General features: G+C 32.7%; 1 protein-coding gene across 24 annotated transcripts in view; it reads right to left on the bottom strand.

Annotated features, from left to right (window-relative positions):
* The window catches only part of LOC129801883 (capon-like protein), a 184,614-nt gene that overhangs the window by 18,831 nt on the left and 148,116 nt on the right, over positions 1 to 17,667 (bottom strand). For 11 of the 24 annotated variants that reach the window (XM_055847296.1, XM_055847298.1, XM_055847295.1 and 8 more), the window contains exons 6-8: positions 6,724 to 6,916; positions 1,257 to 1,348; positions 1,009 to 1,176 (exon numbers count right to left, since the gene is read on the bottom strand). In XM_055847296.1, coding sequence (XP_055703271.1) covers positions 1,009 to 1,176; positions 1,257 to 1,348; positions 6,724 to 6,916 — 453 coding nt within the window. Of the gene's footprint in view, positions 1 to 1,008; positions 1,180 to 1,256; positions 1,349 to 6,723; positions 6,917 to 7,548; positions 8,403 to 17,667 lie in introns of those variants that run through there. The other 13 variants (XM_055847293.1, XM_055847291.1, XM_055847294.1 and 10 more) reach the window with 4 other exon arrangements.

The raw sequence follows: 17,667 nt of genomic DNA, 5'->3' as shown, positions 1-17,667 counted from the left end.
TTTAAAGCTATAAAAAAGTCTATAACCTGAAATTTTATTATAAATATATTTTTATAATATTTTTAACAAATTAAAAGGACATTAAAAATTTTGAACGGAATTATTTTGTGAAATTCCTGTTTATAATTTTCAAATTTCCGCCATTGAGATATGATTTTCAGGAACCTTTGTGAAAGAGTGTTTTTTGATAGACAATAGCCCATATATTGAATTAATTAAAAAATGTAGTGAAGATATCAGGGATATATAGCTCGTAATAACACAAAAATAAATAAATTAAATGAAATTTGAATTTTTAGTGAAGTCTTTCACGAAATCCACACAATATTTAGTGAAATTACACAATGTTTTCTCGTGTCGTCACAATAAGTTCGTTATCAAAGAAAAAGCAAATGATTAATCTAGATCAACTTATTGAAAAGAATAAAAAATACTTTTTAAATATTTGAGACATAACTCAGTATTAGGGAATCCTCAATTTTTACACTTAATATTTAACTTTAGTTCTTCTTTAAACTTTTTTAGTCTCAGAATTTAAGGATTGAAGCCCAGTTCAACCGCACCTTGAAGCTCAGGGTAATTTAATGGTTAATGTGAAACTCCCATAACTATTTGCTTAGTGTGGGAATACCTGGTACATTTAAATTAGAAACTTTCTATTGAGTTCAGCATACAATAGTTTATAATTTTTATAAAATAAAATAAAATCAGCAATGGAGAAATGTATAATATCTCTTATTATATTTATTCAACTAAAATAAGGTGCATTTCTATTATGTGCCAACAGTCCACCGTTGATTCTTTTTTTTTATTGAAGAAAATACCTGCTGCTCCAATGAGCTTTTGCTTGCATCGAGTGTTCAGTCAGAAACCATTCTTTCACAAACCCTAGTCATTCAAACCTGTGCCACAAAAACCCACTTCTCTCTAATCCCATTCTTTTACCCGAACTTTACGCTTGGCAGACACGATTGTGATAAAAGCTAAAGAAAGAGTCCCTTTTCCTACCTGTGCTTCCACCCTGGCATTCGTTTCAGATATCAATTGTTCCCTCACGAGCATCAACTGGGCAAGTGCCTGACGTGTTTGTAGGCTCTGTTGTTCCAGCTGCTCCTTCAGCTTCTGAATCTCTCTGGCAGCTGGCAAAGGACTTGTGGATCTCTCCTCGTTCTCTTGCTGCTGAAACAGTATGACACGAGTGATTTGGGTGCTCATGCGGAAAGGCAGTGAAATGGAAAATTGGATGTACTACTCACCGGTGACTTCCGGCTGTCGTAGTTGACCTGCGACAGGATGTCCAGGTGATTCGGTCGTGCCAATACTGGCTCAGGCGTTATAGGGATGATTTCTGTGAAGAAAGAGAAGAAAAATAGATTTTGAGAGAGAGAGTTTCATTGATTTTTCGAACAGTACAATGGATCACGTCGTATGATTTCGTCACGCTCTTGGGAGGCATTAGCTGGGTAGGAGAGGATTCAATTGAAATGACCACAGATCTCACTATGTTCTGTGAATCGTGACCATCCTGAGGGACACTATGGTCACTGATTGGCTTCAAAAGGCCAAGCAGGTGATGGTGCAAAAGTCCCTGCTGAATTCATGAGGCGTGCAGACAGAGACAAATTGTTGGGATTTAGAGGGGATGAAATGCAGGATAAATTATATTCTTTTAGATAGAATAGAAGATATTCCTTCTAGTTTTTTTTTCTCAGAAGTTAACTGTGATGAACATGCAACAACCACCACAAAACACATTCCGATTTATCTCAAAATAACAATGAAATTCTATTCTATTTTCCCCACGCGACAAAGCACTAAAAGTTTGCATTTGATGTAATTTATGTCTCACAAATAAATCAAAATGCGTATACTATATAGTCGTTGACAAGGGAACTTCCTCATGCTCCAGTTGCAACTTTCATGTCTAAAAGCGAGGGGTTTATCTTAAAGCGTCCTCCCATTTATCTCTCCAGGGCTGAAGCATTGAGGCACACGCGACGAGGAAAAGTCGTGGAAATGACAATGTTATTGTTGTAGCTTCCGTTTTTGGTGTTCTCTCTTCCCTCCTAGACTTCTTAAGCGGAAGTATGGCTGAGGAAGTTTGGGGGGGAGAAAGAGGCCAAAAGACACACAATTTTGCGCGCGAGATATCATGGACTCATTTCGCAAAATTTCATACAAAGTGAAATGGCGCTTTTTTGTTTGTCTGGCACACAACTCTATGGCCATTAATTGGACTTGATTGCCAGATGTTTTGGTAAACAAGTCGATGAGACAATTGCCGGGAAATTGTGGCGCGAGAGTGGGTGGCAATTTGGCGAAACTTAAGCTTTTTTTTTGCAAGCTTGGTGGGAAGATTTGGGATATTTTTTTCTTGGTGAAAGCACCCAATTAACTGCCATGGAGGTGATCAACAAGTTGCTTCTCTTTGAACCAAATATAGGAAGAAGTCTTTGATAAGTTCATAAGAATTTTTGACATACTTCAATAATAAAAAAAAAATCTGTAGGAAGTTTAAGGAATTCAAGTGTAACGTGTAGATTTGGAAAACGAATTTGAGTAGAGAAATGTGGTGGAAAATTCATAAAACAGATCATTTAATCAGGAGATAATAAGAAATAAGGATATTCAAAGGGTCAAGTGGAAGAGTACTCGCTCTATTATGCAAGTGCATCGGGTGCGAATTCTCTTCAGGTCATCAGGAATTTTCCTTGTGGTTCGGATTGGATCCAGTGAACTTCACTGCACTTGATTCCGCGGGGCATAGGACTGACAACCTCAACCCGTATAAGAAAAAATAATGATGCATGTATAGGGGAAAGTGCTCTCCCTTCGAACGTTCATGCCTTCGAATAATGTGAATTTCTTTTGTTCATCTTAAGAGATTTACAATAAACTATCACGGAATTATCAACAATTAATGATAATCTAACATTTAATAGAAATATGTAAGTCTCTTAGGAAAATTAAAAGAAAATGCACATTATTCGAAGGCATGAACGTTCGAAGGGAGAGTACTTTCCCCTAGAGTATCTTCTTGCGGGAAGGCCTAGTATGAAATGTTTTGTCAGCATCATTATTATTATTATTCTTAGTAAAAAAAACATTATCAGTAAAAATTAAGTTTGGCCATTTTGATCAGTAAATAAATTCAATGGAATTCACAAATTTTGAATAAGGTATAATTTAGGTAATTTGGATAAATTTCTAATTCCAAATTTTGAATTTTCTTCACTATTTCAGATGGGCAAAGTGAAAAAGAAAACCACGAAGTATGTATCTACAAAACTATGAACAATGAACCACATTTTCTGAAATTTTCATTTAAAAATTCAGTCGTTTGAGCCTGATTTTCGAGGACTTTTTTGAAAAACCGTTGTAGTGGACAAAAAATGTCTCAAACCATATACATCTGAAGTTAAAAAAGGAAAGACAAATATTTTCTGTTAGCAGCTGAGACAAAATTGTACTTGAACGGTATGTCTTTTTTTGGCATTGAATAAATGAACAGTAAAAAGTTAAAATTCATCAGTAACAAAAAAATTTGAAACAGTGATATTATCGTCCAAATTTTGGCAAAGGGAAAATAAGGGGCTTTTCACTCTATATGGAAATATTTTAAATGTTAAATATATAAATTAGGCCCATTTTTGTAAAGATTTAGGTATTTTACCGACCATAATTAGATATTTTACTGCTCATTTTTAATTTTTTACTGCCCATTTAGAATTTTTTACTGATCGTTTTTTTTTGCCTTTTTTTAAATGAAATTTTTGTGTTGGAGAGGAGATAAATTGTAAATTGTGATCAAGGCAAAAACGTTCCACAGTGCAAGTACGAGTTTAACTAACTCATCTTCTAAAAGGAAATATTTTACTTTGATTTTGTCTTTTTTTATTTATTTTCTGTTTTTTATATCAAAAGATTTTTATTCTTTTTTTCTAATTTATATGATATAATAAATTAGAAAATTTGTTAAACGTTGATAAGAGAATTTCACTCACTCTAGGTTTGAGAGCCTTGATGCAGTAGGGTAAATTAAGCTAATTCAAAACCTGTTCCAAATGGAAACTTTTCGCTACTCCAAATGGAAACATCATTTTTTTTCATGATGAATATAGTATTAAATTTTTATTTATATATTTTCTATAACTCAGTTTCATTATTTAGTTAATTTTGCTCTAAATAAAGCGAAAATCCATTCATATTCACAAAAAATAATTTATAAATTTCTCAGAAACACTAAAAGTGTACATTTTCACTATCGAATTTTTCATCAATCAACCATGTTTTCTAATGAAAAACACATTAGGGTGTTTGTTCTTTATTATATTATTTTTTTAGATATCTGGCAGAATTATGTGAAATTAAGTGCTAATCTTTATTGTTAACGGCACGTGAAGTTTTCAACAAACAACAAACAACAAAAAGGGTTTTTCTGAAGTGTCTGCAAATGCTTCAATTGGAAATACCGGAAATATGATTTTTTTTAAAGTAATTTTCTTATTGTCTCATATGGGAAACAAGAAAAGACCAGGAATAAGAACAAATCCTGCACTCAGGAGCAACTCAACAAGGTTTTGGAAGCCTTTCGTCGCGATTTCACTTACACTGTTTGTCTCCAATTAGAAACTTTCCTTTGTCTCCAATTGGATTAATACATTTTTAATAGAAGCATTTTACGCTCGCGTATTCTTGTATTTAAGAAGTTTACATATTATATTAAAGAATTTTTAATAAAAGGTAACATTCTAGAAAAATTAAGGAGCAAATTTATGTAATTTTCTTCAGAAAAATATTGACCTAATGTGATGAATCTTCTGTCAAAGTTAAGCGTCTGGAAATGGTTTCGAATTAGGACATTTACCCTAGGTTTTTCTTACATCATGTTTTTCGATATTTATCTAGGCCTCTACATTGATAGCAATTTTCGACAAAAATCACTTTTTTCAATTAAAAAAATGCCTAAAATTCTTCAATTGGATTTTTTTGGAATATCAAAGCGAACTTTTCGCAAAAGATTTTTTTAGAGCAATATTAAAAATTTAAAATTTTTATGAGTGAATTGAAAGTGTCCATTTCAAAGATCATCACTCTGAGTGACAGAAATCGCAAAATATACTAGTAACTTAAAGGATAAATTAATAAACTTTTAGTTTATGTTTTGTATTCAATTTAAAACTCTTGCGCAGAGTTAATTTTCTATATTTAATTTTCAATGTCCTCAAAAGTTACGACAGCTATTAGTTACCATCCTTTGGACAAAATCCATTCTGGAAGGTGTTGGAAATTGTGCTAAAAAGCAGTGGGAGGTACACAAAATAGTCCCTGGCCACATTTCATATTCACTTCCTGAAGCCAGAAAGTTGCCACAATTAATGATTCTTTGGGAGTGTTTGTGATTGCTGAAGCATCATTCTCGTCATGACAGACATTTCCTGTCCCATACAGTTTCCTCAGAAACGCATTTGCATATGGTTGAGCTTTTCCTGGGTGCTTCCAACCGTGGAAAGCTTTCATCAGATCAATAATATGTGTCTCAGAATTGCCCATGATTTCACTCAACTCTGCGGAGATTAATGAAAGTCCTCCCCATACCCCAAATGTAATAAATTTGTGAAAAGGGTTAATTAGGGTGGGTGGATGGGTTGTTGTCTGTTTATTAAACAATGGGACTCTGAATTTTTCTCAATAAATCATTTCCATTGCATTAATTGCGTCACTTTTGCTGACTATTTTGCCAACACCCTAAATGCACACATTGTAAATTAAATCGTTAAATACAACACACACATGCCCTTTTTTCATGACCTTTCAACCCTCAAACTTCCATATACTATCCCAAATGGGGTGGATAGCAATAAATTCACTAAATGTTTTCCTGGCAAATTTTTTTTTTCTACTTATCGTGTGCATCACATTTGAAGTCGATGTTGTGCAATTTTTTCCTTGTTTGCAGGAAGAGTCAAACAGAATGTTAATGGTTAGAAAAAAAAAACCCATAAAATTCCACCCAATGTTCTCAAAAGAATGGGAGATGTGAGCATTATTTCTGCATTTTCATCTTACTATCATGTTCTCTCCTTCGTTGAGAAATTTAATAAATTCTTCCTTGAAAAGCTTTTTGCTAAAAGCTTCTCAATTGCGTAAATGCTTCAATATCGTCCCTTCTATCTCAACTTTTGAAGGCTTCTGAAGACATTGACTTGTGGATTTGGGTGAACATCCATACCCACAAAGCTTCATGAATTGACTCATCTATACCAAACTAATTTGTCCATCGTTTGAACATTAAGATAAATTGATGACAAATCAAATTAATTATGCATTGTAAGCAATTTGTCCATTTCAACTCTGTCAACTGTGGCTTCAAATAAATCAACAGTGAATCTATTCCATGTGAAGATATCCAAAATTGCCGTCAATTGTTCACTATATTCTCAATTTAATGGCATTGAGCATTGAATCAATTTCCATCCAATTGTTTAGCAATTCTACCAGCCATTTCCATATTTTCCACACGAAAATAATAACCCAGGGGGGGGGGGAGGTCAAGGGTGATTTTTAGCCCATCAATAACCCATATAGATCTAAGCGGAAAAAAGTGCGGGAGTATTGCGATTGAAAATTGGTCAGAGTACTGAAATCCATGCATTCCAGATAAATAAAATAGCATGTGTTTTGGTTCAATGCAACTGCACGCATGGGGTTTCTGTGGCTTACCTTTACGAGGTTCCTCATCATCAGAGAGTGGGTCTGAGCATCGATCCTGTTCTGATGTATCACAGGGCGTCTCTGAGCCTCCATCTTCAGCACGATCCAGGGCTGTAACCTTGGTATTTTGGGCAGACACCTTCCTATTGTGACAGACCTCAAATGCCTGACCAACTGTGCGGACAATCCTCATTGCCTGCGACTGAAAGGAAAATCCAATTTAATTTAATCAATTCTGACTACATTTGTGTATTATAGAACGTCTATTTTCTTTCATTTTTGCAGAGATTTACTATTTTGACCCCCTAAATAAACCTAGTTTAAATAGACCACGCCCCTCATTAGCTAAGGTCAACAAAATAGTTTTCAATTTCTGATATAGAACAATCAAAGGTTAAAGTTAAAAAACAAAATTTTGAAAAAGAAGCCTCAACTTCTGAATTTGTTACTTGGACATCATGAACGAGGCGTGGCACAAAATTCTCTGTAGGCGGAGCTAACTTAGAGAGCTAGGGGAATGTAGGCATGGTTCGCACAGAGTGAACCTTCAAACAATGCGAATTTTCTCTTTGTTTGCAAAGAGCTGATTAACCATTTCTTGTCTCGTATCATGAGCTTAATATCTTATATGGCTAAGAAATGACGAACTAGCTCTTTGCAAACAATGAGAAAATTTGCGTTGTTTGAAAGTTCACTCTGTGCGGACCATGCCAACATTCCCCTAAATACTATATCTCTGAGAATAAAAGAACATTCCCGTAAAAATTGATTCTAAAAATTTATAACATTTGAAAACCTTAAATTCACAGTCAAACATTTTTAGAGCTAGTCTACCTCAAGTTCAGAGTCTAAACTATTGCTCCTCTGTCGTATAAAGGCATCATTTTCTGGTTCTCTGAATGAAAGTTTCTTGCGTGGCTTTTGAGGAAGTTCCAAATTATGGTTTTCTTCGAGAACTTTGTCCTCCGAAATGGTTGGTGATCTTGGATCATGAGAATTTTGTCGTATAATTGTTGCAGGTTTCGGAACATTCAAAGTGCTCTCATCGTGGGACATAAACTTCTGAAGCTTTAGCCTGGCTTTAACTGTAACATTTCCCTCATGGTATGACACTGGACGAGTTCTAGGTGGAGATTCTTCTGGGATCCAATTGAGATTCTCTCCCAGAGATAGACTTAGATCATCCCGCCTTAGCGGTACATTTTCTCCACCTTCACAATCCAAGCTTTTATTGCGTGTAAACTTGCCCCTTGGACGTTTTGTAACTGCTTCAGTTGTAGCATTTTCTCCCAAAATCTCCTTTTTGGAATCTATCTTCTTGTGTTTCGCACACAGAAAGAAGTCAAATGTACTGCGGTGCTTATGAGGTGGTTTTACAGTTGTCTTCGAAGCTGATGGCCTCTTCATAACATCACCCAAACTACTCAGAGTTGATCTAGCTCTGAACATAACATCATTTTGAAGCTGCCTCAAAGTAAAGTCAGCACGACGTCGCGATGACGGAGACATTGAGATGTCTCTAGCTACTGGAGAGTCTTCCCTTCTCTGATGACCAACCATTTCACTCATAGTACTTTACACAAGTTTTAAAATTAAAAGTTCTACGCTGCGATTCTTCTTTCTTTTTTCAAAATGAAAATTGTCCACAAAACATTTTCATTATAAATTTTCATAAATTCACTTTTTACCTAAATTAAAAAAAAAGGTTTGTATTGCAGCATTTCTGCAATTTATCTAACAGATAAAACTTGGAATAATAATATCTAATAAAACAAATTATTATAAAATACTGTCAAAATGAGTGCTTTTGATAAATATTTATGATGATGATAAATATGTTAATTAAATATTGCTCACAAAAGCTTATCATAAATAACAAAGCTAATTGATATTCATCTAGTGAATTTCCACAAATAAATTATAGAAATATCATTTTCAATTTGAAATATATTTTAAATAATTCCATAGGTAATTGACAAAAATTTTATTTTTGGCGAGTAATTTCATATATTAATTGAAAAAAATTCCGTGAACAAAAATAGTCCCAGAGAGTGTGTCTTTCAGTGTTCAAAAGTACCAAAACCAAACAAAAATAATTTTAAAAGTGTGTTTATATCTCATCTTTTTCCGTTTCTGAAGTATTTGTCTTAAATGTTCCAATAAAATCGATTTTATTGGTTTTTCTCCGTCCATAAACAAGATCATAAAACTCATCCAAAGAGGAGCAACTTGTGTGATTAATTGTCTTATTGGGAGGATCGATTGATTCACTGGTAAATTCTTGTATATGCCTTCTTGATATCAAAATAAATCATCTAAGTATGTGAATTAAAAGAAATTCAGTCGTGAGAAACATTTTCTATAGAAGTCAATTTTGTCAATCACTCTGGTAATCTATTTTGGCTGAACTGACAGCTGAAGCTTAATTTCAAGCCAAAATAGACTCAATATACTGCAGTTTGTGGGATGCAAAGTGGCGGAAGTATATTTACATTGGCGCTCTTTAACAAATCTTGCACACTGTGCACTTTTCTAGGGGTGTACAAGTCCTAAAGTGGGACGAAAATAGAAAGAAAAGTAATTTTAAAATTCTAATTTTAATTTCAAACATTTTTGTTTTCTTTTTATACTAGGAGAGGGTCTTCATATTTGAGATACGGTGGATTATTTATTTGATTATTTAAATAAATGTGACAAAAACACTAATCGAGTCATTTTAATAAAGTTTCTAGTGAATATACTAAGCGCTTTATGCCCAACGCACAATCACTTTTGTTTGTAAACATGTTTTCAGAATTTCCCATGAGAGTGAGCGGGATGACTAGATCTAGATCTCACTCACTCTCATTGAAATGTCATAAACATGTTTACTAAACAAAAGTTATTGTGCGTTGGGCATTACAAAATTTGAAGATAATTTTTTGAGTTTTGAAAATAATACCTTAAAGTCAAAATACAAAAAAAAATGTCTTAAACATTCCGGCTCTCCCCTAATGCCGCAGTTTAAAAAAGACTAAATGGAAAATGGGAAAAATGTAATGAAAAATCTGTATCAAACGCAAGAAAATATGTATCATTGATTGGATCAACAATGGAGTCGCAACTTTCTTATCATCTTTATCAGCAATTCTTATATCATTATTTGAAATACACAAGCTATACATAAATTTCAGATTTAGGTGACGAACAAGTTACGACAATTGCTAATCTAAGTTACGTTGCGTACATATTTGTACATATTTCAGACTTTAACTCCTCAAATTTTAGTTTTATAATCTTCAATGGATTTAGAGAAATGTCATTAATATTCCTCAATTATATCGAGGTAAGATTTTCATCGTAAGAAGTAGTTTTCATAAAAGGAACACTAAACGTTACGGCGTTATTACACTTGCACATTAAAATTTTAATGTGATTCACATTAATTGTCATTTGTGAGCGTCCAAATATGTTATTTGTGTCTTTGAGTCACTTAATATTTGGGGTTTTTCTATTTATTGATAAAGAAGTGGATTTGGCCTGCAAAAATAAGTTTAAATTTACCTAAAGCATAAATATTTTTCACATTAAAAAATTAAAGAGAAAATCGCATTAATTTTTCGCATAAATACTATAAATCAATATATATCAAATTTTGCGGGCCAAGTCTACTTTTTTATCAACAAATAAATCAAATTTTGAATATAAAATGATTCAAATACACAAATTACACATTTGGACTCTCACCAGTGACAATTAATGTGAATCATATTAAAATTTTAATGTGCAAGTGTGATAACACAGTCAAACTTTAATGTGGTAAGAAAATGCTACAGTGGTAGTAAATCCATTTCCTTCGGAAAATATATTATGTTCTTCCTAGCTAACGCAATAAAATAAATAAAATTAGCAATAACTACGTCCTCTTGAAAGGGTATCCATCAGAAAACAAATATAAAATTTAATATAAAATCCGAAACACATTTTGATCACTGTTGCTGACTTTGCAAATTGAAAATATTTGCCCTCTTTTCTTCAGTGTTTTTTTCATTTCCTTAATTAAACACCTCCAAGCATTATTTGCTTTCCTTTTCCTCGGAAGAGATGAAATTCATGGGGTGACATTTATTTGACTTTGTGCAAAGTAATACAATACTTGTTCAATAAATTGTCTCATTTGTCTCCCTTTTACTGCAATGGCACTTTCTGTGGGTATTTTTCTGGAGTTGAAAATTGGATTCCTCCTGAGACATGCCATTCATATATTGCAGATATTTTCACTATTTTTCCACCACCAGATCCATTTCACCTTACAATGTGCTAAATCACCCTCCATTAGCTTCTATGCAGAAGCTCTTTTGGTTGGGCAAGAGCTTTTCTCCAACGCGCGCGTTTGGGATTATTTTTCCAAGGGATTTGCACATTTGGACGACACTGAGGATGAATTGCATTAAATATTCCTCCCACTTAAAAATCCTGCTGTAATCCTTGGGCGAAAAATCCTTCTAGATGGAAAGGTATGGGTAAAGATGACGAAAATTGTGCCATAACACTCTATGATACTTTTGTTGAAAATGAGCAGAATCATGGTTGGTGTTTTTGAGGGACCATAACACAACCCGGGATGTGATACATGGCGTACAAAAATAGACCATACAGAGAGCTTGGCCACAAGAGTTCAATTTACTTTCAACAATAAACAAGCAAATAGAGAGTGCAATCAATCACTGTGGAACTCTAAAGTCATTAAGAGATTGATAATCTCTTGCATAGATACTCTACTGTTTTCTGTCGCACTCAATCTTCTGCTAAAACATGGGTGGGTGTATCTGCGGGAAATTGCATTCACAGAATGTTAATATTGGCATTACCCTTTTGGGCCATAAATTCTCCCAGAAAAATTACCTACAGAAAAAAACTAGAAAATCCGACGACTTAAAAAAAACGAATATTAAACGAGCTAGGGATAAAGTTAATTAAATTCGACGATTCTATCGGCTTTTGTCAAAGTTGAAAGAAGAAAAACAATAGATCGTTTAACTAGGATATTTTCAAGGGGGAGATATTAGGCTGAAAATATGTACATCACTTTCAGACACTTCCACAATTTTTATGGAAGAGCCCTTTACACTTCCAGCATTTCGGAAGACTCCCGAAAAAGCTGTAATACTTCCATTACTTGCAACACATCTTGCACTTCATGCACTTCTCATACTTAGGAATCAGTAATTTATTCAACATTATGAAAAATCTAATTAAAACACATTAAAAATTCTCAAGAAATTTATTTTTACGTATATTTTTTTTTAATATTTTGCTTATATCTTAAATTTCTAGCGGTAGATTGTCTTGCATACTAATGCACCGAGAAAAATTTTATGGGTAGTATTAATGTTTTTCTGGGTAAAATCAAAAAAAAATATTTTTTTCGTCAGCCAATGGTGAAATATATTTGTTTCTAATGTTTTATTTGATTTGAATACAGACGACTTTTACTTCAAATATTTTTACATTTGATCTGAAAGGCAGTAATCATAGCCACAACAAATATATTTGTATTTATTTTGAATGGCACTGTATTTGAAAAGAAAACATGTCTTTTAAATCAAATACATTTGCACTTTATTTCTAAAGTGGATTTTAAACACTTTCATGGGTAGAATCAAAAATTTCTGGGTAGCACTACCATAGTTTCAATAGTAGAAATATTTGTTTTAACCACGATTTACCATTAATTTAAATAGACAATGGGTAAAATTAAAAATTTCCTTGGTATATTTAAATGTTCTTTACCATAGATTCAATGGCAAATATGTTTGCTTTGATATTCCTCCACATTAAATAGAAAAAAAATCATTTGAAATAAAATTTTGAAACAATTGTTTAAAAAGTCTTTTTCATTTGAAATAAATACAGATAATATTAAGATGTATACAAAAATGTCAGTATTAAATTTTACCCATTAAATTAATGCTTGTTGCATTTGATTTCATAAAACAGTACTTTTAAATCAAAAGTAAAATTTTATTTTTGACAACACAACGTTGCACATTTAATATAAATGTGTAGTTTTTCATTTTCAATGCATAATTGTTATTTTTACCATATATTATCTTTGATTCAAAAGCTGAGGTATTTATTTCAAATATTTAAACATTCGCGCTAAAAGAAAAATTATTTATTCTCCGTATGAATGTAAAAATATTTGAAATTATTGTTATTACTTTCAAAATCAAAATTATTTCGTTTGTATTGAAAGAAAAGTCAATTGATTCGAATATTTACCCAGAATTTTTAACATTAAATGCAAAATATTCAATTTAAATAAATTCCATTTTTCTCGGTGTGGTATTTTAATATTATCTGTGTTTTACGACCAATAGAATTTCTTTCTATGGATTTTCTAAAATACTAGTGAAACTACTTTTGGAAAAGAGAGTCTTTAAAAAGTGTATTGTAGTTTCTAATTTATTGAAACTGTGTTGGAAAGTCTCTAAGATACTAAAAGTAGGAGTGCAACTGATTCATTACTTCAGAACTACAGTATCGGCCAATTTTTTTTACAAAGGTATATTTGAGAAATCAGGTGGGAGGTGGGAGCAATGATAAAAAAAATGCTTTTTTAAATTTTTCTTTTTGAAAATGAGGTGCCTGTAATTCATAAATATTATTTATATACTTCAAAAAAAAATATCGTATCAAAAATAATTCTTTACCAAGTTAATAATTTTTTACCGGCTAAAACTTCCTTGTCACATTTGAAAAAGTTACTTAAGTTACTCTGAAAAATATAGATCAATCGACAGGATAGTGGTCAGATAAGTGAGATCTTTTTAAGGTTAATGTCAAAATCCTATGCACCACCACGCTATTACTTCATTGCCGTTAACCCCAAAGACTTCGTACCCGTTCAACCACCGCTCATGATCCGGCAAATCATATACTCCGGAATTGAATACAAAGGTCTTTGGTTAAAAAATTACCATAAAATGTACCATAATAACCCGTAATACAGTTCCTACACTTCTCCTTATTCCTTTCAGTTAAAAGATATGGCAGCCATGTATCGAGCTTTTAAATATATCCAACCTTTTATAAATAGCGAAATACGATTGAATTATTGTTTTCCACAACCTTAAAAATATCTTCAAATGTTATCGATAAATTTTCTTCCACACGAATACTGGAAATATTGCCATGAAAATGATTCAAAGTCAACTGCAATAGGTATATCATTATTTGCGAACAACTAACATGAATTTGATACTCCTGTAAAAATTAAAGAAAATTATATTGCAATGAAAGACACATTTTTCATTAATAATAAATATTGTGAATAAATTTATAGCCTTCAACAGAATATTTTGTCGGCCAAATTACAACAAAAATTAAGCTATAATAAATTTCAGCTTTATTTACCCCGTTTTGTTATCATAACCGAACTTGTAAATTGTCAACCAACTTTTTCGAATTAAACAGAAAAGACTTTATTTTCGGACACTCCCACTTCCAAGAACTTCCAAGCACTTCATTTTCAGCTGTCCATCACTTCCGACCCTAATATCTCCCCCTTGGATATTTCGAAATTGTAAATCTTTCTCAGTAGTTAACAAAAAATTAATTATTTTTTGTGTGGTGTCGAAAATATTTTGCATTGTGAGTATTAATTGCGAATTCGCGCGGTTTTAGGTCTTGCTAATATTCTTAACTCCTAGAATCAGTTCAACTAATTAGGATTTTAAATATTCCTCTATATAGGAACTTTGATAATTGACATTTAGACGTAGCTTTTGGTATATTAGGTATTAAAATCATAAAAAATCCATGCTAATATCTAGACTTAAATACATATCCCTTCTGGCAGTCGAGTAAAAATTACAGCTTTTGTTAGTTTTTTTGGCTCAGAGCTATGCATTGAAAATTTTATGTATGTTCCATGCATATCCAATATATTGTGTAACAAATAAAATCCAATATTCAATGCAGATTGACTAATTCATTTGCTATTTCTATAAAAGTCAATATTGGAGCATTTTTTCAGTTATACTTGTGAACAACGCTAGGAAATTTTCACATTCAAAATACATTCAGGGGGATTGCTATTCAAATAGATACTACTGTATAGTGACGTAAAAGTTGAAAGCACCCCTTACGCCAAGTACCTATACTTATGGCTACTTTTACACTTTACTATAGTGTAAGATACTTTACATATTTACGTAGTATTTTATAATAAATCCTATTGAAAAATTAAAGTAAAATAGGGAAATAGCATGGTACGGTTATAGAATGTTTTCAGCGTTATATATAAATAATAACTTTAAAAATGGGTATAAAGGGTGTAAGTCATATTAAATTTGCTACAAGGGAATGCATATACCTTATGGCGAATGTCCCATTACATACTATTCTAACATAAAACACTAAAAAATCAGGAGAGTGATTTTATGTTGAGAAATTTGAATCATATATGGGATTACTTTCTTTCTCGAAAAAATAAGTAGAGGAGAGTTGCGCAGTTTTGTGAACTGTAACTTTAAATTTTTACAATTTTTTACTATCTTTTTGAAAAGAATTAGATGAAACCCTTGGATCATAATAGCAATATTTAGTTTGCATCTCCACGGAAACTCTTAATTTTGTAAAGCTTCTAGGGCTAGATGCTGAATTTTGCGTAGTAGGGGAGACCGGGGAGGTTGGGACAGGAGTAGTATGAGACGAGGAAATTTTTTCATTAATTATTGAGAGCTCATGTAAATAATCAAGAATTAGAATAAAAAAAGGAAAGAAATCTAGGACAGTAATACAAAGAAAATACATTGATTGTCGAAGTGATTGACAAAAAATGACTCTATTGAACAAATAAAATTGATATTAATTTCTAAGTGTGAAATAAAAGATTAAACACTTTTATTTCTGTTAGAAATATTTTTAATCTAATATTTAAAATTAATTAACATGCTCCAATAATGCAAATTATGCGAGAAAAAATGCGTCCCAGACATCCCCTTTACGTCTCATACTGCCCCACATTGGGGAGGTTTTATCTTCTCCAAGAAAATTCAGCTGTTTTCCAAGTTCTATCGAGTACTTTTTATAAAATCAATACTCATAAGTATCCCCTACACTGAGAGAAATCCGAAAAAGTTAAAATAACATTCCGAAATGTTAATTTTATCCTACAGTAATGATCCGAAATCGGTGTAAATATTACCCTTTTTAGGTGTATTATGGGTTAAAGTTACCCTTTTTCATGTTGATTTTACCCTCAAAAGGTGTAAAATTAACATTAAAAAATGTTGATATATTTTTACACCCGAAAAGTGTTAAAATTATGACGAAAAAAAGTTAATCGTAGCCTTTTTTTCTCAGTGTATAAACCGCATGAAATTGTAATACATTATCGTGATTTTTTGGAATACTGTCTCAAAGTCAAAACAAGAAAATGTGTCCCAATCTCCCCGGTCTCCCCTATTTGGATTAAATACATTGTTTGAAGGAAGCCATCAATCGAAAACAAGGGAATTGTGCCTTATCAGACAGCGCAAGGCCACACACATTTTTGGCGACTTGCAAGAATGTCCGGGAACTTTGTTGGAGAGTTTTATTACATATAGGGGAAGTCTTTCAGGTTTAGCACATACTCTGGCTTCAAACACTTCATATTTTTGTCATTACTCCTTTAATGAATTTGACCTAAAGGCAAAGTATTTAAATAGCTAGTCTAATATATTTATTGACGTATAACTTATTCTCAGTCGACTTAAAACAATATGGATTGAAACCACCGACATGTGAAGTGTCTAAATCTAAAAGAATGAAGCTTTCAAATGTATATCCATCACTTCAATTCCATTTTCCAGCGAAAGAAAAAAACGGTGAAATAAGTCGATCTGATTATTGATCTCCCAGTTGAATTGGTAAGACAGCCACCATCCTTGTGATTGACATTCTAATCACAGACTGACGACTTGTGCATCAACCCGCCCCCAAATCCCACCCATCAAGCGCCCCCATCGCGACATTTTGCGCTAACGAACCATCAAACTCGAAGATGTTGATTGTTTACACTATTCTGCACACATTCGATGCTCAAACACTGACACAAATATTTTTGTCAGACAAATTCTCCACAGAGGAAATTGTCACAGGCATTTGGATTTTCTTAAATTGAGAGATTTATTAATTTGTACTCATTTTTTTTCTCTCTTATGAATGTGTAAAAAGGTGGCCCCAAACTGCCATATGCATCGTAATTGCTGAGAAATCAAAGAGATGTGATTCACAATTAAATTTCTCAAATAAATTCATCTTCGTACGCTGCTGAAACATCATAATTCTTCCAAGAGTATGAAAAATTAGATATACAGCGCCTTTGATATTAATTTAGTGGATGGGAAGACTCCACATTCACGTCACAATATTTTTAATTCATCATTTTATCACACCAGATTTTTCTCATCAACACGATCAAAGTGATTAATTTATGGACTTTGTAGCTGATTGATTATTTTGAATAAAGTTGTTTTGAGGATGGTAAATCATTAGACAGACACTCTCTATATCCCCCATGCCCATTTCATGTAAATCGCGGATTAATTAACGAATTTTCCCCAATAGCATCCCAAAACCCACAACTTTTCCGCACAAGTCATCAAATGGATTGTTAATGTGGAAAAAAGCGATTTTGAAGCTGTTCTATGTTTGGTGCGAGAAAGGGTTGAAATTGCGTATGATGAATTCAAACTGAGAATATTGGATGTTGTTCGTGATTATTGGCAAAAACGATTTTTAATTAAATCCCAAAATTCAACGGGAGCACCATTGGATTTTGGTGCTGAATGGCACAAACGACAAGCGCTGATGGTGCTTTCGAGATTGATGTTTTGGGTCGGATATAGTGGTTGATAAGCCGATTTATTGATTTTTGACTTGCAACGGAAAAATAATTGAAAATTGTCTTCACACTAATAT

This window comes from Phlebotomus papatasi, chromosome 2 (assembly GCF_024763615.1).
Source record: "Phlebotomus papatasi isolate M1 chromosome 2, Ppap_2.1, whole genome shotgun sequence".
NCBI lineage: Eukaryota > Metazoa > Arthropoda > Insecta > Diptera > Psychodidae > Phlebotomus > Phlebotomus papatasi.
This window is presented reverse-complemented; position numbering and strand designations above follow the sequence as displayed.